Source organism: Aspergillus aculeatinus, assembly GCF_003184765.1.
Source record: "Aspergillus aculeatinus CBS 121060 unplaced genomic scaffold BO66scaffold_57, whole genome shotgun sequence".
Classification (NCBI taxonomy): Eukaryota; Fungi; Ascomycota; class Eurotiomycetes; order Eurotiales; family Aspergillaceae; genus Aspergillus; species Aspergillus aculeatinus.
In genome coordinates this window covers 191,602-216,133 of record NW_020291526.1, presented here as the reverse complement: position 1 = coordinate 216,133, position 24,532 = coordinate 191,602, and the positions used below count along the sequence as shown (strand labels likewise).

Sequence of the window (24,532 nt, the reverse complement as noted above, 5' to 3'; positions counted from 1 at the left end):
ATTATAAAAATAATTATAAAAAAAACTATAAAAATACTTCTTATTTAAGAGTACTTAAGACTAATCCGCAGGATAATATAAAAGTTATATAAAAGATATCTAAATAAAATAGTAGATTAAGACTAATTTAATTTATTTGATTTTTTATTTTATTTATACTATATTTAGATAATATAATATTATAAGAAATATAGTTATTTTTCTTTTTTTTTTCTTCTTGTACTTAAGATTTTGTTTAAATAATACTATATTAATGAAATTCAGTTGGTTTGATCGGCTATTATATATTTTTTAAAATATTCTTATTTTAAATAAAATATAAATATTAGTCCCGGTTATTTTTTAACTAAAAATTTTTAATAGATATTAAACTAAAAAATATAAATATTATTTATATTTATAATACTATAATCTGTCTTAAAAATATTTAAAAATTTATTAAAACTAATATTATTAATTTTCAGAAATAATAAGTTATATAAGCTAATTATTATTAAAAAAACTTTAATTTAAATTAAAAATAAAGTTTATATTAATTATTTTAATTAAAATTAGAAACAGCTATCTAAGAAGCTTATTAATAAATAATATAATTTATATAAAATCTTAAAATAAAAAAAATATATTTTAAATATAATTTTTTATTAATATTAAAATATATCTAATATTTTATTTTAAAAAATTCTAATTTATATTAATAAGTAAGCTGCTGTTAGACTAAATCTAAAACTAGATTAAACTAATATATATAAATAAAAATATAAAATATAAAATAAAAAAATTCTTAATTTTTATATATATTAAAAATATCTAGTATATTATATTAAATAAAAAAACTCGGACGAAGCAGATCTAATTTAATATTCTATAAAAAGCTTAAAAAATTTTTATATTTTTTACTCAGAAAATCCCGGTTTTCTAAAATATTTAAGAATCTAATTAAAAATAGCTGTAAAAAAATCTTTAATTTTCATTATTCTAATAATAATTTTATCTTAGATTTAAAAAAATATATATAGTTTATAATTATTTTATAAAAACAGCCCTAAAAAAGACTATAAGAATATTCTTTATTTATAAATAATTAAAACTAATCTAAAAAATAATATAAAAATAATTCTATATATATTATTTATTTAATCTATTTTACTAATTCTATTTAATATTTTTATTATATTTATTTTATTTATTTTTCTAACCGCCCTATAATAGATAAGCTGTAGATATATATTTTTTTATTCTTATTTTTTTTTTTTATATTTAAAATTTTATATTGTTAGCATCAGATTGGTATAAGAGCAGCCCGACAGGCATCACTAATCCAACCTATTCTACTAATCCTATTTAATATCTTTATTATATTTATCTTGTTTATCTATCTGGTCGTCCTATAACAGATAAACTGCAGATATATATTTTTTTATTCTTATTTTTTTTTATATTTAAAATTTTATATTATTAGTATTAGATTAGTAGAAAATAAACTAATTTAATTAATTCTAATATAATTTTAAATATTACTTTACTTCTACTTTTTTTTCGAAACTTTCTATAACTAAATACATAAGAAAATATATATTTTTATTATTTTTAAAAGTTTTTTTTTATATAAGTCGACAGTAATAACAGTCGATCTTAGAAAATATCTATTTAAAAAATATAAATCTAAAATTATAAATTCTAATTAAATTTCTATTATTATAACTGTAAACTGTACAATAATTAAAAAATAAAAAAAATTTAATTTAAATTTTAATATATAATCGGACTGTTGCTAAAATTAAGAGAATTTTATTATTATAGTCTACAGACTATATAAAATTAATAAATAAAAATCGGATTTTAAAATAAGCTAAATCCTAAACTAATTAGTATTAGAATTAAAGTATTAAAAATAATTATAATAATATAAGATATATTAAAAATCAAACTGTTTAAAAAAATATAAAGATTAATTTTATTTATAAATAAGACTAGTAAGATTTCTAAAAAAAATATTATATTTAAAGAATTTTATAATCTATATAAAAAAATCTTATATATATCTTTAAGTTAGTATTAAAAATCTATAATAAATTTAAAAAGAAAATTAGTAATTTCTTAATTAAAGTAGATAAACTAAAAGAAAGCCTGGTTTAATCAGAAATTAATTAAAAAACTCTATTTTATAATATTAATTTATTAGAAGTAGAAAAAAATACTTTAAAAAATAAGATAATCTAAATTAAAATATAATAAAATATTATATTAATTCTAATAGCTAGTATAAATTAAAAAATTTTAATTCTTAAAAAAACTATAAAACTTTCTGATCTTTTAATATTTAATAATAAAAAGAATATTATTTTTTAAAACTAGAAGCTCGCAGATAAGCAGAAACTTAAAGCTAATATTAATTATTATAAAAATCCAGTTATATAAAAAATATGTATTATTAGCTGCTGTAAAAGTAATATTTATAGATATTTATTTTTTAAATTATAAATAAAAATTAAATATTTTTTTAAAAATATAATAAATATTCTGTTTTATTTAGCTATAATTTATATTAATCCGAACTAAAAATAAAATATCTAATTAAAATATATATATTGTAAAATAATTTTACAATAAAAATTTTATAATTTTTATATTTAGTTTTATTATTTAACTGGTAAAGCAGGTATCTCGGCGGATTCTTAAAAATTTAATTTTTATTAAATTTTATAAGTTTAATATTAATTTTAAATAATATACTATTATATATACCGGAGTTTCTAAAAGTATAAATAAAAATATAGAATACTACTGCTAAATCTTATCTGTAGATTATAAGAATAGTCTAAATAATAGAACTATTCTAATAATTAATAAAAATAAAATTAAAATCTTATTTAAATTTTATATAAATAAAAAAACCTGTATTATATTACTGGCTAAAAAAATACTTTTATTATAAAAAATTTAGATATTTAAGTTATAACTGTTTAAAAAGAATACTTTTTATTAAAATAATAAAAAAAGCTAAATCTAAAAATATATTAATAAAAAACTTAGTCTAAAAGAAGTCTCTCTTTTAAATATAATAAATATAAACCCGCAGTATATTAATCTAAGAATATTATTAGAATCTTTTAAAAATAGCTTTATAATTAAAATCCTAATTTTAAAAAATATAATAACTATTTCTATCCAAATCCTAGTAGATATTAAAATAAATATTTATATTTATATTAATATTAAGTTTATAATTAAAATAAAGATATTTCTTAAAGTTAAATTATCTAAATTATAAAATATTCGAAATATAACCAGATTTAATAAAAGATTCTTTACTTTTCTAATATATATAATCTGTTTCAATCTTATAATAAAAAAGAAATTTTTTAAACAGATTTTCTTTTTAGTACTAAATCTAAAATCTTATAATATAATTTTAAAAAAATTATAGCTAGTAAAGTAAAAAGCCTTATTAGATTATTATATAAACTAACTTATATAGTTTAAAAAGCTTTTATTTAAAAATAAGATTTAAACTAAATTTTTATAAATAGTTTTTTTTAAAATTATTAGATACTAAAAGATAAACCAGATATATTAAAAGAATATTAAATAAAAAAATAAATTAATTACTAAAACTAAAAAATAAATAGTAAATAATTTTCTTCTATTAAACTGTTAGAATATTTTTATTTAAAATAATTAGTAACTAGTATATAATATTATTTTTATTTATTATAAAATATTAGAATAGCTTATAAACCGCGACCCGCCCCTAGATAAAAAAATAATTAAAAAATATTATAATAAATACTTAAGCTTTTTATTTTATTTATAAACTATATAAAAATTAAATAAAAATAAAATTTATAATATAAACTAAGTCTAAATACTATATAAAATAAATAAAATACTATACTTCGATAATAAAAAAAATATAAAAATAAGTTTATAAACTAGTAGACTAAAAGTTAAGTAAGATTAAAAACAGCTAATCTAAAAATAATACTAATTAAAATAGCCGGTTTCCAGCGATATTTAAAAAAAATTAAAATTAAAAGTCTTTATTATATTTTTATAAAAAATTAAAAAAATAATTAATAAAAAAACAAGGCTAATATTTATTAAATAAAAATAATAAAAAATTATTAGAGCTTTTTTTTAATATTATAATCTAGCTAAAATATTTTTTAAATAAGTTTTAAATATTCTATTATTATTTTATATTTATAATTATAAAATTTAGCTTAATAATAAGCTTCTATTAGAATTTTTTCTGCTGTATAAAATAACAGCTAAAAAACTAAAAATTATAAAATATTATATTACTAAAAATCTAAATAAAAATTTTATTATTCTAAGCTTAGTTTTTTTTATATTATTTATTTTAATAGCTTGGAAACCCGAAGAAGATTTTTATATATATATAAATTATTAAAAGCTTAATATATTAATTAAGAAAAATCTATATTTATTATTTTTAATTAATAAGATTATTAACTAACTAAAACAAGCTAAAATATTTATTAAGTTAAATATTAAATAAAATTTTTATTATATTTATATAAATCTTAATTTAAAGAACCTAACTATTTTTCGGATTTAATATAGTATATTTAAATATAAAGTCCTTTTCTTCGGGCTAATAAATAAACTAGCTATATTTTAAAAATTAATAAATAAAATCCTATATAAATATTTGAATAAATTTATAATTATATATATTAATTATATTCTTATCTATAATAATAATTCTTTTAAATACTAAATCTATATTAGACTAATTTTTAAAAAATTATATAAAGCCGGTTTATAAGCTGCTATTTATAAATATAAATTCTATATTATAAAAATCAAATTTTTAGATTTTATTATTTTTATTAATAGAATATAAATAAATCCAGAGAAGATAGTAATTATTAAAAAATAAAAAATTCTAAAAATAATTTATAAAATATAATTATTTTTAGAATTTTATAATTTTTATTATTATTTTATTAAGAATTATAGTAGATTAGCCTAATTATTAATATTATCTATATATAAAAATATTCTTTTTATAAAAAATAAAAAATATTAAATAGTTTTTAAATCTTTAAAAAAACTTTTATTTTAATATTAGTACTAATCTACTATAACCTATTTTTTTCTATTAGATTAAAAATTAATATTATAAATAGAATTATTATAGAAGTTTTTATTTAGTATATTAATAATTAATAATATTTAGTCTTATTTTCTTTTTAAAAACTATAATATTTTCCGAAAGAAACTATAATATTTATAACAAGAAAATACTTACTATTATAAGATTTATAGAGATTTAAAAAATAAAATTAAAAGATTTTTAATATAAAATTTTTTTAAGATATTTATAAATTACCGAGTACTGAAGTACTTTATAATTTTAAAAAAACTAAATATATAATAAATAAAATAAACCGAATTTTTATTTAAATATTATTTCAGAATTTAATATAAATCTAAAAAAGCTAATATTTTAGCTAATATACTTATTTAATAAAAAAAATTTTTAAACCGCCCGACTAAAGATATAATCAGATTATATTATAATCTAAATAAATAAATCTAAAGATTTCATAAATATTATAATTATTTACTTTAACTTTATTAAATAAAAAACTATTATTAATTCATTAAATTCTTTATACTAACTGCGAGTCGACTAAATTTAGTTAAAAAAAATACTATTAATCTAAATAATCTATACTTTTTTTAAAATAGATTACTATTATATAAAAAATATTTAATAATATCTACTAAAAAAAATCTATATATAAAACTATTAAATAAAATATACCGCCAGCTATCTACTATATATCTAAAATAAATAAAGATTTTTAAGCTAGTTAAATAATACTATTATTAAAATATCTAAAATAAAAATATCTGCTGATATTTAAATAACTATATAATTTATAAATATAAAAATTATTAAAAAAATCATTATAAAAATTATTTTAATCTTTTTTTTATTATTCACCGGCTGTAGTAGTATATATTTATAGATTTTTATATATTATTAAAAAATATATAAAAATATAATATTATATATATAATAATAGATTAATTTTTTAAATAAATAATATTAATTTTATATACTAAAAATATTACTATATAAGATATAGCCCGGTTATTTATTAAATTTATTTATATTTAAATCAGATTTTTAAATATTATTATCTCTAATAAAAAATTTTAATTTATTTTAGAATTCTAATAAGAATTCTATTATATTTTTTAAATTAAGTTAAAACTCTTTATAATATACTACTTCTAAACTAACAGATAGACTGAGAATATAAACTAATATTTAGTCTAAAAATTAATCTTATTTATTAATAATTTTTATAATAATTAATTAAAATTATTACTAATAATAGACTTTACCACAGTATATTTATTATATATATTTTTAGAATATTCTTATTTTAGATAAGATATAAATACTAGCTTCGACTATTCTTCAACTAAAAATCTTTAATAAATATTAGATAGAAAAATATAAATATTATTTATATTTATAATACTATAATCTATTTCAAGAATATTTAAAAATTTATTAAAACTAATATTACTAATTCTTAGAAATAATAAGCTATATAGACTAATTACTATTAAAAAAAAACTTTAATCTAAGCTAAAAGCAGAATCTATATTAATTATTTTAACTAGAATTAAAAATAACTATTTAAAAAATTAGCTAATAAATAGTACAGCCTGTATAAGATCTTAAAATAAAAAAAAATATATTCTAAATATAATTATTTACTAATATTATAATATATTTAATATTTTATTTTAAGAAACTTTAATTTATATTAATACATAAACTAATACTAGATTAAACCCAGAATCAGATAGAACTAATAAATATAAATAAAAATATAGAATATAAAATAAAAAAATTTTTTAATTTTTATACATATTAAAAATATCTGATATACCGTGTTAAATAAAAGAACTTAGATAAAATAAATTTATTTTAATATTTAATAAAAAATCTAAAAAATATTTTTATACTTCTAGAAGAGTTCTATAATTTCTATCTAAAAAATCCTAGCTTTTTAAAACATCTGTAAATCTAATGAAAAATAACTATAAAAAATTTTTTTAATTTAAACTATTTTAATAATAACTTTATTTTAGATTCTGCAGAGTATATACAGTCTATAGTTATACTATAGAAGTAATTTTAAAAAAGATTATAAAAATATCTTTTATTTACAAATAGTTAAAACTAATTTAAAGAATAATATAAAAATAATCTGGTAGGTATTACTAATCTAATTTATTTTACTAATCCTATTTAATACTTTTATTATATTTATTTTATTTATCTATCTGATTATTCTATAATAAATAAGCTGCGGATATATATTTTCTTATTCTTATTTTTTTCTTCTTCTTATATTCGAAATTTTATGTTATTAGCGCCAGATTAGTAGAGAATGAACTGATTTGATTGGCCCTGACATTGGTAGAAAATAAACTGATTTGATTAGCCATAACAATAATAAAATAAATAAATAAAAAATTTAAAAAAAAAGAATAAATATAATTTTTAAATTTAATATAAATATATATTCTATTTTTGTTAGCTAATTATATAACTAGAATAAGAATTTAATACATATAGTAATTAATAACCAAAAAAATAAATAAATAATTAACCGGCAGAACCATAAAGCAACTAAAAAATCTTAAAAATATAAAAAAAATAACTATAAAATATTCGAAAAATATAAAAATAAAAAATAAATATAAAAATAAAAAAATAATAGAAAAACCAGTATATTTTTTTTAAAAATATATATAAAATATATTTAAATAACCGGATATACTACCAAATATAACAGTTATAATTAATAAATAAATAAATTAATTAAATTAATTATATTAATATAGTTATTTTTTTATAAAACTACTAAAAGTCAAACTACAAAAAATCCGCCAAAGACGGGAAACAACAGTAGAATTAATATACCAGACCAAACCGCTACAGAGTATGTGTATATGCTTGATTCATTGTTTGTAAAAGACGAGGACTCGGGAAGACGAGAAGACCAAAAGATGCCCGAAGGCGGCGTGGGAGGCGGCAACCGAACACACGGCAGAACTTCGATAAGACGAAACTGCCACATGTATATATAAATTAACAGCTTAAAAAAATAAAAATTTAATTTTTTTTTTAAATTTATATAAATTATAAAAAATATAGCTATTTTAAATTAATATATATTATTAAATAAATTAAATATTTAAATCTAACTACTAAATCAGCTTAATATCTAAAAAATATCTACTAAATAGTTAAGAATTTTTATCATTATTATTTTAATAAGCTATAATCTATATTTTAATAAAACTTAGTTTTTAAAAATTTTTTATTATAATATAGATTTAATATATTTATTTTATTTAATTTTTTTCTAATAATCTGATTATCTATACTAACTGTTTTATAAATAATCTATAATTTTTTTAATTATTTATTTATTTCTAACTCTATTATAGTACTTTAAACTATATTTTATAAATAAATCTAAAAATAATCTAATCCAATAGCTAGTAAAAAATCTAAAAAATCTATTATAAAAAATCTTCTAGTTAGAGCTGCTATCTCTACTATCCAGCCAGACTAAGAACCAGATGCTGGCCTACTTCTTAATATAAATAATAAAAATAATAGTTCTAATTAAAAGATTTTTTTAATAAATTCTTTAGATTCTTTATTAGCTACTAGATTAGATTATTTTTAGATTTATAAATAAAATATAGCTTAAAAAGCTATAATAGAATTAAAAATAAATAAATAATTAAAAAAAATATAAATTATATATATAGAATAATTAGTATAAATAGTTAGATTACTAAAAAAGTAAATTAAAGAAGCTAAATAGATTAAACAGATTAACCGAATAGATTAGATAAAATAGGTACATTAGGTTTGCACTGTGACAAGAGCTGCTATTTCTACCACCCCGCCAGACTAAGAACCAGACACCAGCCCGCTTCTTGATACTAATCTTTAATATAGCATCTTACTATATTTAGAATCTGGAATATGTTTTAAGTAACTTGGAATATTTTCCAAGTTCTGAATATGACTGTCTTTTTTAATAGGCAAGCTAAACTGTTTACAGAACCTGGAACATATCCATAACTTTTTACGGAAGGTCTGCTGACAGTCTCTATTATATTAAGTACCCTCTATAGCCACACATTTTATAACTCTCCAGGACCCACTGGTGGAAGCAGCTAAGAACATCTTACAGATTTATAATAAAAATATAAATTATACTATAAGTAACATAAAACTTATTAATATACTACAGTAAACAATCAAAAATTAAAAAATTAAAACTATTCAAGGATTTCTACTACTTTATTAGACCAGACTACTATCTACACAGATTATATCTTAAATTCTTTCAAAAAGTATTTTTACTAAGGCTTAAAAAGTAAGCTTAGTAGCTAATCTTCTTTTAAATCTGTATAACAATGTCTATAATCAACGTTTTGTTGTTAAAACTATCCGGATAATGATATTAAATCTAATTCTTTATCAAATACTATATAGTTTTATAGGTTTGAGGTCCGGAGAGACAGAGAACCCTGAAAATTAAAACAATTCAGTAATATAATATATTATATTAATTTTCTTAATTAGAAGATGTATAGGTGTTACAAGAGACGCTATATAGAACTAAGAAAGATGGCTGCAGATAGGCCTTGGCATGTTGTAAAATTCGTGGCCACGGAGGGTAGAGAAAGTGGGTTTTGACAAGTGGCTTGCTGTTTGGCTCAAGGCAACAGGCAGCAGCTTCCCGAGGAGCCAAGACTAATTTGAAAGGCTCCAAGCACTAAGTAAGTGGGGCTTGATTATTGAACACGTTTTTGCGCGTTATGGACGCGGCACGCGTCTTCCGTTTCATGGTCATTTCCCTTGTCACTTACTATCCTCAAGCAAATCACTAAACCATCAAAACCTAACTGCACCATAAGACATCTTGGACGTCATTCAATATCCTATTGTTTGAAACCACCCACTCTATTGATCGAAGCCATCAACGTACCTAACATCTCGACACTAGTTCCCAGGCACTTGGAGCAGGCTGTATAATCATGGCTTTGGATCCAGCATCGCAGGTCTCGATCGGAGCCCTTAGGTAGGTCGTCAGTCCAAGTCTCACCTTCAGTCACTGATCCGGTATGATAAAGTGCTATTTTTGATGAGACCAAGCCCCAGATACAGGAACCTATTGTTCAGTGTGTCCAGATTAAGCCATTGCCGCCGCAGCAGAACAACCAAGAACGTTTCAGGGCTGTCTTCAGCGACATTTCGAATTATGTGCAGACTATGCTCGCTACTCGTCAGTTAGAATCCTTGTTGCTTTTTGACAGACATCCCCCCCAACATAACAATCCTAACTGCCGTGTCATGTAGAATTGAATCATAAGGTGACAAGTGGCCTGCTTCGCAAAGGATGCTTTGTCAAGTTGAAGTCATTCCAGGCAAATGCCGTGAAAGGAAAAAAGTTGTTACGATCACATTGTCTGAGCGTCCAGCACTAACGTTTCCCATAGGATTCTCATCATCCTTGACCTGGATGTTCTCCAAGACTTAGGTGAAAGCGAGAAACTCGGAGAACCCCGACCATTGGAGAGCAAGGTTGAAGAAGAAGATAAGCCCCAACCAACAACCATATCGAGTAATGGGTTTTACGGCCCTAAGCCCCAAGTTGCACCAGCGCCGTCTCATCACCGAACGCAAACAACTCGGACAGGTCTTCCTTCAGCAGCCCACACTACTATCTATCCAATTGAAGCCATTTCCCCGTACTCGCACAAATGGACGATCAAGGCTCGCTGTACAAGCAAATCGACCATCAAAACGTGGCACAACAGAAATACGGAAGGCAAATTATTCAGCGTGAACTTGTTGGATGACAGCGGCGAAATTCGCGCAACAGGATTCAATGATCAGTGTGACATGCTTTATGATGTCTTCCAGGAGGGCAGTGTCTATTATATTTCGAATTGTCGTGTCCAGATCGCCAAGAAGCAATTCACAAACCTGAACAACGACTACGAACTTACCTTTGAAAGAGACACCATTGTTGAAAAGGTATGTCAGCCCCCGCATCCCCATGATGATAATCCTCTGATAGTTTTCCCAGGCGGAAGACCAGAGCGATGTGCCCCAAGTCCGGTTCAATTTCACTACAATTAGCGATCTTCAGTCAGTGGAAAAGGACACTACGATTGATGTTATCGGCGTGCTGAAAGAGGCTGGCGAAGTCTCTCAAATCGTCTCGAAGACCACAAGCAAACCGTATAACAAGCGTGAATTGACACTGGTTGACAATACCGGGTACTCAGTTCGTTTAACTATCTGGGGCAATACGGCACTGAATTTTAACACTTTACCCGAGTCAGTGATGGCATTCAAGGGTGTCAAGGTTTCCGACTTTGGAGGGCGAAGTCTAAGTCTGCTGAGTTCAGGTTCAACAACAGTAGACCCTGATATCGAAGAAGCTCACAAGCTTAAGGGCTGGTATGATGCGCAGGGAAGGGATAGTGTTTTCACGTCGCATGCCTCAATGTCGGGTACAGCGACGTCCGCCGCAAGGCCCGATCACTTCAAGACCATAGCTCAAGTCCGGGAAGAGCAACTCGGAATGTCCGACGAGGCAGTCTACTTTTCACTAAAGGCGACTGTCATCTACATAAAGCAAGACAACATATGTTACCCCGCCTGCCTTTCAGAAGGCTGCAATAAAAAAGTGACGGAGCTTGATCCTGGTCAATGGCGTTGCGAGCGGTGTGATAAGACACACTCGCGACCAGAATATCGCTACATAATGCTTGTCAATGTGAGCGACCATACTGGTCAACTTTGGTTGAGCTGCTTTGATGATGTGGGAAGACAGATGATGGGCACTACGGCAGACCAGTTGATGGAGCTGCGACAGGCAGACGAGAGAGCAGCGGGTGAACTGTTTCAAGATGCTAATTGCCGGACGTGGAATTTCCGATGCAGGGCTAAGATAGATCACTTTGGTGATCAGCAGCGGTAAGTTTTACCCTTTCATTGATTTAGCGCAATCGGTGACTGATTCTATCTCTCCCTCGGGTTTCTAGAGTTCGATACCAGGTATCATCGGCCAGAGCAATCAACTACTCTGAGGAGGCTTCTCGCCTGGCAGAACAAATTGACTCGTATAATTTGTCTTGAAGACATTCATGATGCACACCGCTACACTACTCTGATTTGCTTATAGTAAATCAGCCTGTTAATCACCTTGAATTTGCCATTGTGCTTTCATTCATCATGAGGATAGCTGACGTGCCCGTGCTGGGCTTGAAAATGCCAGCATCTGCATCCATCCTTGTGTATATGTGATCAATTCCTATTACAATATATGTCCCATTCCCTGCGCACCAGTAGAGTAATATCTGCCCGTAACTATGAGTACTTCTAGTTCTACTACGTCGTCATGACTAATCTGCCGTTGTGGATGACAAATGCGTAACGTGACGGTGTTGATAACTAACACCTGACTGAGCAGTTACTATCCAGGTCGAATAATTATCCAGTCGAATCTCCTTCTGGGGTATACAATTGAATTTATTTGCTATCAAGTACTTGACTGCGTATCAGTACCACTATGCGAGCGATCGGTAAGGACCACTGAGAATTCATATTTTGATCCCGATTGAGTCTGAACGATTATAAATAGGCATTCGCGGTGGGAAAGGCAATGTTGATGCCCTTTTCATCGAAGAGATCCCCACTCCGAAGCTGAAAGGTGGCGATGCCTTGATCAGAATCAGGGCCTTCGGTTTGAACCGAATGGATCTATTGCAGCGCGAGGGCAAATACCCCGTTCCGCCGCAGGCTCCAAGCACCATGGGGGTAGAATTCTCTGGTGTAATCGAGGAACTCGGAGCAGCCGATTGCAATGGCTTTCGGATAGGCGATGAGGTTTTCGGCTTGGCGTATGGTGGTAAGTGAGACTTAGAAATGATTTTTGACATGATTAATCAGTGTCTTGCAGGTGCATATGCTGAGTACATCGCTGTATCGACGAATATGTTGATACATAAACCTCTCGATATGACTTGGATAGAAGCAGCAGGAATACCCGAGGTAGATTGAAGTGTCTCCCCGGTTAAACACCCTTCGTCTAACATGAACATACCTACAGACATGGATCACGGCATGTCAAGCTCTTTATTTGATCGGTGGTCACACGCCAGGCAAATCCGTTCTCTGGCATGCTGGAGCATCATCAGTGTCGATAGCTGGAATTCAGCTTGCTCGAAACAGTGGTGCATCGGAGATTTATGTAACTGCTGGTTCTAAGGAGAAGCTCGACTTTTGCGTCGGTCAATTGGGTGCTACTGCTGGTTATAATTACAGGGACCAGAACTGGGATTCGGAGATCTTGAATGCGACAAAGGGCCGTGGTGTCGATGTTATAATCGATTTTGTCGGTGCGACACACTTCCAGGGCAATCTGAATGTAGCGGCAAAAGACGCTCACATTGTTCAGCTGGGACAAATGAGTGGCTCAATACTCCCTGGTAATGTTGACATTAGTGGCATTTTAATGAAGCGGATAAGGTTCGAGGGCAGCACGTTACGGAGCAGAGACGAACAATACCAAAAGAAATTGCGTGATCTCTTGGTTAATCAGGCATTACCAAGATTCAAGGACGGAACTTTCAAAGTTTATGTGGAAAAGGTTTTTTCATTTGAGGATATTGCAGATGCTCACAGGCTACTTGAGAGCAACCAGACGAAAGGGAAGATCATCTGCACCTTTAACTAGTCATATTCATGATTTGTGGCTTGGCCTGCCACAGAATCAGAAGCAGGCGCTACCAGGTGGCATGTACAGCTAGCTAAGCTAACTAACTACAGAATGTTTGAGCTAAGCCGCAACAAGTGTACGAGTGAATGTCTCTCCGAGCGTCCGAGGTCTACCTGCTCATGTACTGTAGTGCCGAACTTTAACTTGGACAATAATGTAGCCTCTAGGAGTCTACAGTACCTCAGTAGTCCACGGGGTGGATGGTCCGCGCCAACGTGGGACTTTGAAGATTTTCAGATAAGCCGATAATATTCAGGGATCAGACCAATCAGTCAAAAGCCGATAGTTACGCTTAGTATCCACTTTGCTTCATGGGGCACGTTTCTCCGACGAATCAGCCGGCAATCAGATTAACTGCCCCGGCAAAAAAGAGAAAAAAAAATTCCTGGGCCAAAGGCAGGATAAACCATATTAGGTTTCTGAGTGCATGCGACTTCTCGTTTCTCAGATATCATCTGTGTGAAACCCTGAATCATGGCTAAACGCGAGTATGAAGAGGAGCGAACGGAGCACAGACTGAAGAAAAAGTCGAGAAAAGAAAAGAATGCTTCGAAGGCTACGGAAAAATCCGAGGATATCGCAGGGCACGAACCGAAATACGTCCAGTCGCGCGCATTGAGCGATTTGCCAGAATCAGACATAGAGCACTTTCTTACCGAGAACACAATCAAAGTGACCGACACCTCGAAAGATGCTGCAAATCTTCGGCCTATCATGTCTTTCTCACATCTTCCTCCCTGCGACGGCAAACTCTACGATCCCCTTGGTTCCTTCACCTCTCCGACTGCCATTCAATCAACAACTTGGCCCTTGCTATTCGCTGGTCGCGATGTGATTGGTATTGCTGAGACTGGTAGTGGTAAGACCCTCGCTTTCGGATTGCCATGCCTCAAGAAATTACAAGATTCGAAGAGGAAATGCAATAAAAAGCCTTGTCAGCCCATGGCGGTCATGATTTCACCAACTAGGGAGTTGGCTAAACAAATTCATGATCAGCTTGTGAAGTTCGCGAAACCACTGGGTGTGGAAGTAACTTGCATCTTTGGCGGAGTCCCAAAGGATGAACAGCGCGAAGCTCTGAAGACTGCACCTATTGTTGTCGCAACTCCGGGTAGATTGAAGGATCTTCAAAATGACGGCTCGGTCGATCTCTCAAAGGTCAAGTACCTTGTTTTGGATGAAGCCGATCGTATGTTGGACAAGGGGTTTGAACAAGATATCAAGGACATCATCCATCCCATGTCAAAGTCAAAACGACAAACTGTGATGTTCACAGCAACATGGCCTCCAGTTGTCAGAAATCTTGCTACCACATTCATGAAAACGCCTGTCACTGTTACCATCGGCGGAGATCCATCTGCCGATCCTCGCGCGAATACGAGAATCAAACAGGAGGTTGAGGTCATACAGCCACATGAGAAAGAGCCAAGGCTTGTACAGCTACTCAATCAAAGTCAAAGGGCCCCCAAGCCCCCGAAAGTCCTGGTCTTTTGTCTGTATAAGAAGGAAGCTGTTCGTGTGGAGAGAGTTCTACGGAATAAGGGTTTTAAGGTTGCAGGAATACATGGCGACCTCAGCCAGCAAGAGCGCTTCAAAAGCCTAGAGGCTTTTAAGAGTGGCACTGCTACCGTCCTTGTCGCCACTGATGTGGCAGCTCGTGGACTTGATATCCCTGCTGTCAAACTTGTTATCAATGTCACATTCCCGCTTACGGTCGAAGACTATGTACATCGAATCGGACGGTGAGTGATCTTGCCCCTGGTAAAGACGGCTGTCGGAAACTTAGCTGACATTTCCGGAAGAACCGGTCGTGCGGGGGCTGAGGGCCATGCAATTACCCTGTTCACTGAATTGGATAAGGCTCAATCTGGAGGGTGAGTAGTCTTCCAGTGCATGCGAATTCGGAGATATTCTCCTATGTCATAATTCTTTTTGCGGGGCTAATGGGTTGCAGGTTGATCAACGTGCTCAAAGCAGCCAAACAGGATGTACCAGAATCCCTTCTCAAGTTCGGCTCGACGGTCAAGAAGAAGCAACATGATGCCTATGGTGCATTTTTCAAAGACGTTGACTCGAGCAAAGCAGCAACCAAGATTGTCTTTGATGATTGACAATGAGACATTCAACCTCGTTTGTATTTGCATCCAGATCTCAAAATCTCTTTGGCTTTGGTGCATTGTGCTAGCAAGTATTTTCTCTCAGCATACAACCTGACCGTGTGCATGATAATTAGTGGTCGGGTTCACAAAAGTTCGAAGTTGCATAGAGACTTACACAAATATAATGTATATAGCGCTATATATCAAGGTACCTGAAAAATCTCTAGAGTTGACCCTGTAGGATCCATTTCTCATAAAAGCTGTCGATATCATGATGCCAGCCAGAAAAGTCTGGGGCCGGGGAAGGAACTCGGATGGCCGTAATGCCAAGGTGCAACGTTGTAGGAATGACCGAATGAATAAAAAGCTCCAGATAGTACGAACCGCCATATTGACGATGTTGGCATAGACCATCCCTTGAGCACCCAAATCACCGACAACTAAGAATACGTACGCTGCTGAAACATAACAAGTTGAGAACACTCCCATCCATAGTGCCTGTTTGCGAACTTCTGAAGGACTAGCAGCCGAAGAAACGAATGCCTCACTTATACCATTGAAAGCCAAGAATGGTATATAAAGGCAGTAAAGAGATAGTAAGCTACTCACCGTAGGCGAAGCCCAGCTGCGCCCGCCCAGGAAATCGAGCACTAGAGGTACCAAAGCTGGACCGAGGGGAAAGGCCACTGCAGCTACCAGACTGTAGGCGCGCAGGATGTCGGCTAGATGCGTTTTGGCGCGACTGACATTCCCCGTGCGTCGCTTTTCGAGGTAGTTGCTATGAAGCAGTGATGAGAAGATGGCCCGACTACTTTCTTCAATGGGCTGAAACAGTATGCGGGCCACGAGACCACCATAGTTTGAGGCGAGGGCATAGATGCCCTGATCTTCTAGGCTTGTCATTGTCGCTAGGATCATTGAATCCCCTTGCGTGAGGAGATGTTTGACGATGGACTGAAGAAACACACTTGCAGCCAATGAGATCATTGGCCATGGGAATTTGTTAGCCACATAGCTGTGGCGATCACTGGGGTTCCTATCAGGTGGTGTCCTAATACACAAATCCAGGCAGGCATACTTACCGCGACTGCAATCTTGTGAGCAGCAAAGAAAAGTCTGAATGCCTTGGCATCTTTCTGATAGCTATAACATAACCACAAAGAAGTGCACATGCATAGCTCAAGTGTCCGAGTGCAAACGGCAGAACACCAACGGTGATATTATAGTAGGCAGCCCACAGGAAAACAAAACAAGTTACCAAGCTTTTCATGAATGCAGCACTCATCTCAACAAGTGCACGTTGCCTGTACAGCATATACCTCTGCATCACGTTAAAACATGGCTCGCTTGCAAGTTCTATTAGGGATGCGATGGTAATTATGTTCACACTTCGGTGATAAGACGGTGTTTGAGAAACTTCATCCGAGGCAAGACGAATGTAAGAGGTACCGAGTATCACGGCAAAGAGAAGTCCCATTCCCAGACTCAAGTAGGACATATTGACCACGGACTGTGATTCCACTTCTTGGGTTCTTGGTTGTTTAGTTGCCCTGGATTTGTTGTCAATTGCGTGTTTACCATGACTACTTGAATCCGAGGAAACAGAGGTAACAAGCGGTTGCCTTTGAATCGCCAGTCTAATACTTTCCCGAGAAAAAAACAGCAGTGTAATGGAGTATAGGTCCAGCTGGGCTGCAACTCCTAGAAAAGCTGGTGGTAGATCTCTCAGGATCAACTGATTTGCCGTAAAAGTGAATATCTTTGAGGTCAGTTGAACGAGGACCAAAAGCGTTGTACCAGAAGCTGGTGACGCTAGCAAAGATCTAGTTTCATCATCCGGCGATGGCATGCTGATATGAAAAAAATGACGACTAATAGGGCTGGATTGTGGGTGAGGTTAAGTTCACAGAAGAAGAAGAAGACCACGGGTTCATAATCTACTACCTAGATAAACACCGAGGTAATCCACTCCGCTTGCGCTAGTCCGCCGGTCTTTCTCCCACCGCCCCTTATTGGTCAGCCATTTACACTACTTCAACCTCGAAGGTATATCATGGATAGGTACCTAGTCACGGGTCTGTATGCAGTGTGTACTGTTTGTAGGACATACTACTGAAAATGCTGTGTAGCAACCCGCTTGAACAAGACTACTATCTAAAAGTGCATTTGTGTGGAGAGTCCCACCCCCGCCCCCTCCTTTCTCTCGGAGTCCTGATAATCGCGCGGAGTTGAACAAAGAAAAAGAGAGTATGTACTCGTAGTCGCTTGAGTTAGAGTCTCAAATATCGATTCCATAGCGGAAACGCACACATGAAATGCATTACTTTAATGCCAGCTGCAGTACTCTGACTCGAATCTATGCCAATGCACACTCGCCAATACACGTGTCATGATAGTTAGACTGAGCAGGTACACCACGGATGTCGTATGCACAAACTACCTTCCGCGGAATCCCTTCATCTGGCCTCTTGCCATCCCCCTGCCTTCACCCCAGATATGCACTTACACACCCATTTCATGACACGGTGCTCATCTAGAAAGGCGGGAGGAAGAAAGGGTAACCGCCATTTTTCACCTTGAAAACACTGAGAAGAAAGCTGTACATGCCAAGCAGAACAGAACCCCAGATGATCACTGCCACCTGCTGGGTTTTGTTATCGGCGATACGGGGAACTTTCATTGCCAAAGCAATTGTTGCAAAGGAGAGGATGGCGTCTGTAAAATAAAATGATTAGCACAATCACATGTTTAGTCAAACCAGAAACCTACAAATAGCAGCTATAATTTGTGTTTCCATGCCGAATTGATTTGAGAACCCTCCAGCAAAGTAGCTGATTCCACCCCTTCCATCCCCGGCGACATATGGTACTTTGCGAATATGGTTAAACATGTGGCCACTTATAAATAAGAGGATCGCGATAAGGCTCATGGCGGCCCAGAGGTTTCGATTTTGCACCACAGGATACACGTAGGGTGAAAGCACGGTGAAAAGAGTCACTACACCCATCAAGATAGTCACGCCCGAGATTATGCGCATGTAATTTATTGGGCGAACAAGAGGAGGTTTTGGACCATTGGGAAGATGACGGGAGATCCATGTATAAAGCTGATCAGCCGAGATAGGACTGCAGAGCACATCATGTTAGCGAAGGTTACCCATATTCCCACAGAAGCCGTGCCTCACCCGCTGAAGTCAAAACGTAAGGGCGCATCGTCAACCTTGGAGAAAGGGCCGACCGTCGGAGGAAACACAAGCAGAACCGGTGCGGTTTGAAGCATGAGCTTCTACATATTAGCCTCGAGGTCATGTTCTCGCAAGGACGGTAGTATTCATCTTACTTTCTGGAATGTTTCTTTGCCATTGGTGAATTCAAGGGTAGCATAAAGCACTTTCAAGTCATTGGGTGTAGGACCTTTGTTCCAACTGCGCGCGATGAGGTCCCATTCGGGTTGGAACTCGCGACATAGAATGCATCCGAAACGAGCTTCAGTAGCAGTCAACAACACGGCAACATGATAATCACGAGGTTTCGATGTTAAATCTTCGTAGGAAGAGTCATCAAGATCAATAGGCGCAGATCTCGCGAGTGAGCGATATTTCTCGTACTTGTCTGTATCAGAATTGGCACAGAGGCCATGGGGAAGTATGGCGAGGAACGGGACCAGAAAGTTCAAAAGCTTCATGTTTGCATGCCAAGTGGGTGCTTGGTGGAAATGTTGGGCAAAGGGAAGTAGTTTAGCGACTCGCAACAGCCATTGGAGTAGGGTGAGTATTGTTTAAAACAGGTGTAAGTGATCACTTAGGTAGGTGGTTGTGGACTGGGTAGTTAGTCAACCTAAGCTATGGCCTTAGTAGTCAATTAAGGTGCAGGAGGCACATATTTGATAGGTGTCCACTACTACTTGAGTATGTACTGTAAGTTACTATGTACTCCAGGTACTCTGGCGTGGTCATATATACTTACCCACAGATTACCGTCCGATAGTTACTGACGAGTAATTATCACAGGTATGATACAGTTTTGAACATGACCACCACGTAAGTATTGTCGGAAAGTGTAAATACCCTAGAAGAGAATAATGAACTCTCATCTACGGACTATCAAAGTAAATATTAGATAAAGGTAGGTAACATTAGGGTACTTGACTGTCCAGACTATTATTATCTAAGTCAGCTGTGTGCTAGGTACGATATCTCACACGTATCAACAACAAGCTTGAACGGTCGCCGAGAGCAAGTTTTGTATATCGAAGGGCATCAGATAAAGATACTGTAGAGGAGTCTAAGTAAGAGACAGGAGATGGAGGGCAGAGAAAACAAGTCGGGTGCTCCAGTATCTTGAAATCGAAGACAGTGATTTGGGTGATTCTAAATCATTGCCCGGAGCCCGCCCGCTCCGGCAATGCTTGAATTGACGGAGAGGAAAAACCTAACCTCGAATCCAACGACTACTCCGTACTTTTCAAATAAGTCCCAGTCGTGTATCACAACATGCCCCGTGCATACGGCTCACAATAATCTGGCTGTACCCTAAGAAAAGAAAGAGGACTTCCGTTATGTATATTCCTTCCATCTCACGTATTTCACGAAGCTGTCGTTTGTTTTGCCACCTCACTTTAAAAAGACACTCGTCCTCGAAGAGATGGCAGGCCCGCCAGCTCAAGGATCACTTCACAAAAGAAGCTGTAGTCCAAGGCTTGAAAAGTCGCGCAGCATTCAAGCTTCTCCAAGTATGCCCACTTAGTCCATATACATGGTGTTAAACGTCGTTCTCTGATGATACCAACACCAGATTGATGATAAATACCGCGTGTTCCAAAGCGGGCAAACTGTTGTTGACCTAGTATGGTAGCCAAGAGTACAAGCTGCAAAGATTCTCAAGTCAGTTGACTTACATATCTCAATTTTGTAGGGATATGCTCCTGGCTCGTGGTCCCAGGTAATTCTGACCCCCTCCCCCTTCAGGACGGCAGCTCACTTTCATGCCAGGTAGCAGTGGCTCGAACTGAACCCGATGGCAGGGTTTTAGGTGTTGATATCATTCCAGCTCAGCCACCCAAAGGGGTTTCTACGATCCAGGGCAATTTCCTCAACCCAGAAGTTCAGGATTATGTCCGTAAATTCGTACGTGACCCTAGCAGAGGCAAACCACGTATCAACAGCCCGGGCAGTAATGATCAGCTCGGATTCGACCGAGAGATGCCTATGGGAATTGCACAGGTGTCCACAGAAAACAATTCAAGGGATAAAGCCATTGAACGAACAGTTGATGTGGTCTTAAGCGATATGTCTGCTCCCTGGCACCAAACTACTGGGTTTGGAAAGAGAAGTCTAAGTGATCCCTATAACAGGATGATGAATACGAGCGGTATAAGCTTCAAAGACCACGTTGGCAGTATGGTGTGTGGTGTAGTCCCTCTTTGCTAGTAAGGAAATGCTAAGTTTCATAGGACCTATGCCATGCAGCTTTGCAGTTCAGCCGTGAGGTTCTCCGAACTGGTGGCCATTTTATCTGCAAATATTACCAAGGGGCTGAAGAGAAAGAATTTGAGAGACAGCTTAGAGATCTTTTTCAGAGGGTTCACAGGCACAAGCCCGAGTCTTCGCGTGATGTAAGCTTCTACATTGAGATTGTACTGGGCGTATACAACCCGTCAAACATTGCTAATCCTAGAATAGGAGTCGAAAGAATCATACTTTATTGGTATCAGTCGAAGATAGACCCAGCCTCCAATCCCAAGGCTTAAATAATCTCTGACTACATATCTGACTGGTCGACGTTCTTGCTTCCGTCAGAATCAGAATCTTCATCCCAGTCAATGTCAGCAAGTGATGCTTCCGCGGATGCCTGGACCTGGTTCAGCGTCAGTTTCATAGAGTTCATGTTCATTCTTGTAATCTGATACAGGCGTGTCCAGTTGTGATGTATGACTGACGGAACAGGCGAAAGTGTATCGATGGAAACATATAAGATAATAACCTACTTCTTTCAGTCCGCTGAGCTCTTCCAAATAACCAGGCTCATTCAAAGCTCTGTGTATGAAGTTCCAGCCATCCCTCTTAAATGTCTCGACGATGTTGTCTGAACAGGCGCTACAGTATTTGTAGTTCCGACCTACGACTGAGACATTTTCAAAGGTTGACAGGAATCCTCGTATTTGATGCGGCAAAAGGCCCAATGGATGGTCTCCTTGGTCATGATCCCGTGAATTTTGAGCCGGCGCTGCTGCACCCAGCGGGTGTTGAATAATGGAGATGAGAAGCTCCACCAGCATAGCGGACGCTATGGCGGCCACTCCAGGTCGAGTAACAGTACATTGCTGATCGAGCGTTTGATCTTTGGTGGACTAGCAGATGTTCAGATTTCTAGTCAAGAATCAATCGGTCTAAAACTCACATTCATTGGCGCAACAACATCGTTGCAGAAGTAGCAGCCTAGTTGCTCCGAGTCCTGAATTTTTGATTTGACTCCGTGGCGCATCACCACAAAGGAATCAAAGCCCAGCGCTGCATTCATAACTATTTTACCTGCAGCCTTGCCCATGACCGTAGGTAGCCATCGGGATTCTCGTGTATCCATCAGGAGAAATACTACGTCATGCTCATCAATTAATCCCCGCAGTGTCTCGAAGTCTGCCCGTGTCTTTTCAACGTCGATGACAGGGTGTCCAACCATCGGCACGGAAAGCACATAGCCTGCGGACTCCACTCCCGGATAAATCTCAGATAGAGCTTGCGAAGCACGAAGTGCCTTTTTGGCCCCTCCTTCAAGACAGTCCATAAAGTTGAAGAGCGGTTGTCTTACTGGATTAGAAAACGAGACGGAACCATTATCAACGAAAGTGATTCGAGAAACGCCCCAGCCCTGTACAACTTCAGTGACTATGCCAGTGAGGAACGGGAAGGCAAGAAAATTACCATTAAGTTTCGAGCAACGTAACTGCCTAGTGTGCCTGCTCCTAGGAGGAGGCATTTGGTGGCCTTTGTTTTCTCGAGGTTCAAATTAGGGCTAATCCTCCATTTCATGAGTTTGAGGTTGAGGTCAACAGATTGGTCGGCCAACCTTATTGTACCAAGACAATTGTTAGCTTGAGAATGCTATGCTTGCAGGAAGGGGGAACTACTTCTTGGGGTCCATATATTCCGTGAGGTCAACCAACCGTCCTGTCAGTCGCCCGGAAGGATTGCGCTCCCATCCTGTGACTTTGGGCATATTAATCAAAGGAACCCCGCGGCTGGCAGCGTTTGATGCCACTGCATCTTTCAATTCCAGTGTCAGCACGGTACTGCGGCATTTATCACTGCCTGAATGCACATCACGGTATCTAAGCACCCGAATCTTGTTGAGCCCCCATCTCTGTTTGGCAAGAAATAATAGATTTCTGAGCGGCCAGCCTGGCGCGTTGTCGTAGTTAGAGGGATCCGCGAACCCCACAAAGCAATCATCACAGTTTGCTTCTTGGAAGAACCCTTCTTCAAAAGATGAGAGAGGTGCGATCTGCCATTGTTGCCTTTGCATGTCTTCTGTATCCCCGGAACTCCGACTTTCGGACCCTTCCTGACGACAAGCGCTAATTTTAGTGACACACAATCTCCTCGCCAAAAAGAAGCCTCGCTGACGGCTGTCTACAGCAGAGCCCCATGTCTGAACTGCATCGACAAGAGCCATGGTCTCACTTTTTGACAGAGCGTCTGTGCGTCCGACTGGGCTCCGACCCTGGTAAAGCTCCGCGGCTGACTCAGGTTCATCTGCAGAGACCCATGGAGGATCCGAATGCAAAGCAGGGAATGCAAACCAGTAGTGAAACTTGTATTTCTTCAAATCTGCATAAGATAAAATGACGAAGGAAGAAAGTAGAGCAGGACAAGAGTAAATACTCCCATCGCGTATGGCGTTCAATACCTTTAGGAACAACCTATTGTTAATGCGGCTTGGACATAATGACATAATGACAAATTGAAAACTGACCAGTTCTCCGGATTGTTGAAGCAGACGTGCTCTGTCAGTATTCATATATTCTTCGATGGTGTTGACATTCTTTATTGTTCCCTCAGCGCGGTAGTATCCAGATGGCGTCCTATATAATTAGCCAGCCGATGAGTAAACGATCCCACTTAGATAGAACTGAAGATAGAAGCATAGAGGCCAGAAATTATCTCGGACTCACTCATCGTTGGAGAGAGCATTCCCATGTATTTGCATCCGGCATGAGGCGTTCGGAGCGTCCGTAGGCCGAAGCTCATAAAGGCCCAGGACTTGGCGAGCCGAGTCATCAAGCTTGTCATGATTTATCTTTTGAGATGTGAGAGCAGTGTAGAATGGCAGCTCTATATCAGAGGCGAACGGCGCGTAGAGCATTGTCAAATACTTGCTCCGATCATAAGCAGTGCTGTAGATAGCTCAAGCTGGTTAATAAAGGATCCAAGGATCCAGCTTTGGAGAGGAAGCTGATGTTCACCTTTAGGCGGCTTTGATTAACTAGAAGCTGTCACTAAATATTGCTGCAGTGCATTACATACAGCTTCGTCGGATTCTGAGATTTAGGAAA

General features: G+C 34.4%; 7 protein-coding genes across 7 annotated transcripts; 4 read left to right on the top strand and 3 right to left on the bottom strand.

The window, feature by feature from the left end:
* The first annotated feature begins 9,956 nt into the window (after positions 1–9,956).
* Positions 9,957–12,446, top strand: BO66DRAFT_395127 (replication factor A subunit protein RFA1). The gene is made up of 6 exons (XM_025648150.1): positions 9,957–10,172; positions 10,225–10,376; positions 10,451–10,541; positions 10,591–11,131; positions 11,184–12,079; positions 12,148–12,446. The coding sequence occupies exons 1-6, from the start codon at positions 10,129–10,131 to the stop codon at positions 12,239–12,241; spliced, it is 1,818 nt and encodes a 605-aa protein (XP_025499692.1). The 5' UTR covers positions 9,957–10,128; the 3' UTR covers positions 12,242–12,446.
* A 125-nt stretch (positions 12,447–12,571) lies between these two features.
* Positions 12,572–14,001, top strand: BO66DRAFT_358239 (NAD(P)H-quinone oxidoreductase). The gene is made up of 4 exons (XM_025644925.1): positions 12,572–12,687; positions 12,747–13,013; positions 13,065–13,156; positions 13,215–14,001. The coding sequence occupies exons 1-4, from the start codon at positions 12,675–12,677 to the stop codon at positions 13,839–13,841; spliced, it is 999 nt and encodes a 332-aa protein (XP_025499691.1). The 5' UTR covers positions 12,572–12,674; the 3' UTR covers positions 13,842–14,001.
* Positions 14,002–14,026: 25 nt separating this feature from the next.
* On the top strand, positions 14,027–16,191 carry dbp3 (RNA-dependent ATPase DBP3). Its single transcript, XM_025653166.1, has 3 exons — positions 14,027–15,625; positions 15,686–15,757; positions 15,838–16,191. Exons 1-3 carry the CDS (start codon positions 14,358–14,360, stop codon positions 15,992–15,994), a joined length of 1,497 nt encoding a protein of 498 aa, XP_025499690.1. The 5' UTR covers positions 14,027–14,357; the 3' UTR covers positions 15,995–16,191.
* On the bottom strand, positions 15,887–17,883 carry BO66DRAFT_395123 (nuclear division Rft1 protein). The gene is made up of 3 exons (XM_025648149.1): positions 17,065–17,883; positions 16,158–17,009; positions 15,887–16,093 (listed from the first exon to the last, which is right to left on the bottom strand). The coding sequence occupies exons 1-3, from the start codon at positions 17,829–17,831 to the stop codon at positions 16,006–16,008; spliced, it is 1,707 nt and encodes a 568-aa protein (XP_025499689.1). The 5' UTR covers positions 17,832–17,883; the 3' UTR covers positions 15,887–16,005.
* Positions 17,884–18,175: 292 nt separating this feature from the next.
* BO66DRAFT_395122 (OST3/OST6 family protein) lies at positions 18,176–19,823 on the bottom strand. The gene is made up of 4 exons (XM_025648148.1): positions 19,322–19,823; positions 19,167–19,264; positions 18,752–19,107; positions 18,176–18,697 (listed from the first exon to the last, which is right to left on the bottom strand). Exons 1-4 carry the CDS (start codon positions 19,664–19,666, stop codon positions 18,516–18,518), a joined length of 981 nt encoding a protein of 326 aa, XP_025499688.1. The 5' UTR covers positions 19,667–19,823; the 3' UTR covers positions 18,176–18,515.
* A 615-nt stretch (positions 19,824–20,438) lies between these two features.
* BO66DRAFT_395121 (RlmE family RNA methyltransferase) lies at positions 20,439–21,955 on the top strand. The gene is made up of 6 exons (XM_025648147.1): positions 20,439–20,713; positions 20,776–20,826; positions 20,896–20,922; positions 20,973–21,383; positions 21,434–21,595; positions 21,663–21,955. The coding sequence occupies exons 1-6, from the start codon at positions 20,540–20,542 to the stop codon at positions 21,702–21,704; spliced, it is 867 nt and encodes a 288-aa protein (XP_025499687.1). The 5' UTR covers positions 20,439–20,539; the 3' UTR covers positions 21,705–21,955.
* BO66DRAFT_395120 (putative autophagy ubiquitin-activating enzyme ApgG) lies at positions 21,663–24,289 on the bottom strand. Its single transcript, XM_025648146.1, has 6 exons — positions 23,953–24,289; positions 23,108–23,886; positions 22,902–23,046; positions 22,381–22,848; positions 21,968–22,330; positions 21,663–21,837 (listed from the first exon to the last, which is right to left on the bottom strand). The coding sequence occupies exons 1-6, from the start codon at positions 23,995–23,997 to the stop codon at positions 21,742–21,744; spliced, it is 1,896 nt and encodes a 631-aa protein (XP_025499686.1). The 5' UTR covers positions 23,998–24,289; the 3' UTR covers positions 21,663–21,741.
* Between the last annotated feature and the right edge of the window lie 243 nt (positions 24,290–24,532).

Bases quoted from the DNA above. Each gene is read 5' to 3' on its own strand.
- BO66DRAFT_395127 (XM_025648150.1), top strand. From the start codon at position 10,129: ATGGCTTTGGATCCAGCATCGCAGGTCTCGATCGGAGCCCTTAG. The intron at 10,377-10,450 runs GTCAGTTAGAAT...CGTGTCATGTAG, and splicing joins GCAGACTATGCTCGCTACTC to AATTGAATCATAAGGTGACA. The intron at 12,080-12,147 runs GTAAGTTTTACC...TCGGGTTTCTAG, and splicing joins CACTTTGGTGATCAGCAGCG to AGTTCGATACCAGGTATCAT.
- BO66DRAFT_358239 (XM_025644925.1), top strand. The intron at 13,014-13,064 runs GTAAGTGAGACT...AGTGTCTTGCAG, and splicing joins TTTCGGCTTGGCGTATGGTG to GTGCATATGCTGAGTACATC. The intron at 13,157-13,214 runs GTAGATTGAAGT...ACATACCTACAG, and splicing joins AAGCAGCAGGAATACCCGAG to ACATGGATCACGGCATGTCA.
- dbp3 (XM_025653166.1), top strand. From the start codon at position 14,358: ATGGCTAAACGCGAGTATGAAGAGGAGCGAACGGAGCACAGACTGAAG. The intron at 15,626-15,685 runs GTGAGTGATCTT...CATTTCCGGAAG, and splicing joins TATGTACATCGAATCGGACG to AACCGGTCGTGCGGGGGCTG. The intron at 15,758-15,837 runs GTGAGTAGTCTT...AATGGGTTGCAG, and splicing joins GATAAGGCTCAATCTGGAGG to GTTGATCAACGTGCTCAAAG.
- BO66DRAFT_395123 (XM_025648149.1), bottom strand. From the start codon at position 17,831: ATGCCATCGCCGGATGATGAAACTAGATCTTTGCTAGCGTCACCAGCT. The intron at 17,010-17,064 runs GTAAGTATGCCT...TAGGAACCCCAG, and splicing joins CTCACAAGATTGCAGTCGCG to TGATCGCCACAGCTATGTGG. The intron at 16,094-16,157 runs GTAAGTCTCTAT...GCACACGGTCAG, and splicing joins GCTATATACATTATATTTGT to GTTGTATGCTGAGAGAAAAT.
- BO66DRAFT_395122 (XM_025648148.1), bottom strand. From the start codon at position 19,666: ATGAAGCTTTTGAACTTTCTGGTCCCGTTCCTCGCCATACTTCCCCAT. The intron at 19,265-19,321 runs GTAAGATGAATA...AATATGTAGAAG, and splicing joins GCAAAGAAACATTCCAGAAA to CTCATGCTTCAAACCGCACC. The intron at 19,108-19,166 runs GTGAGGCACGGC...TGTGCTCTGCAG, and splicing joins TTACGTTTTGACTTCAGCGG to TCCTATCTCGGCTGATCAGC.
- BO66DRAFT_395121 (XM_025648147.1), top strand. From the start codon at position 20,540: ATGTATATTCCTTCCATCTCACGTATTTCACGAAGCTGTCGTTTGTTT. The intron at 20,923-20,972 runs GTAATTCTGACC...CTTTCATGCCAG, and splicing joins CTCCTGGCTCGTGGTCCCAG to GTAGCAGTGGCTCGAACTGA. The intron at 21,384-21,433 runs GTGTGTGGTGTA...TAAGTTTCATAG, and splicing joins AAGACCACGTTGGCAGTATG to GACCTATGCCATGCAGCTTT.
- BO66DRAFT_395120 (XM_025648146.1), bottom strand. From the start codon at position 23,997: ATGAATACTGACAGAGCACGTCTGCTTCAACAATCCGGAGAACTG. The intron at 23,887-23,952 runs GTCAGTTTTCAA...TTGTTCCTAAAG, and splicing joins TTCAACAATCCGGAGAACTG to GTATTGAACGCCATACGCGA. The intron at 22,331-22,380 runs GTGAGTTTTAGA...AACATCTGCTAG, and splicing joins ATGTTGTTGCGCCAATGAAT to TCCACCAAAGATCAAACGCT.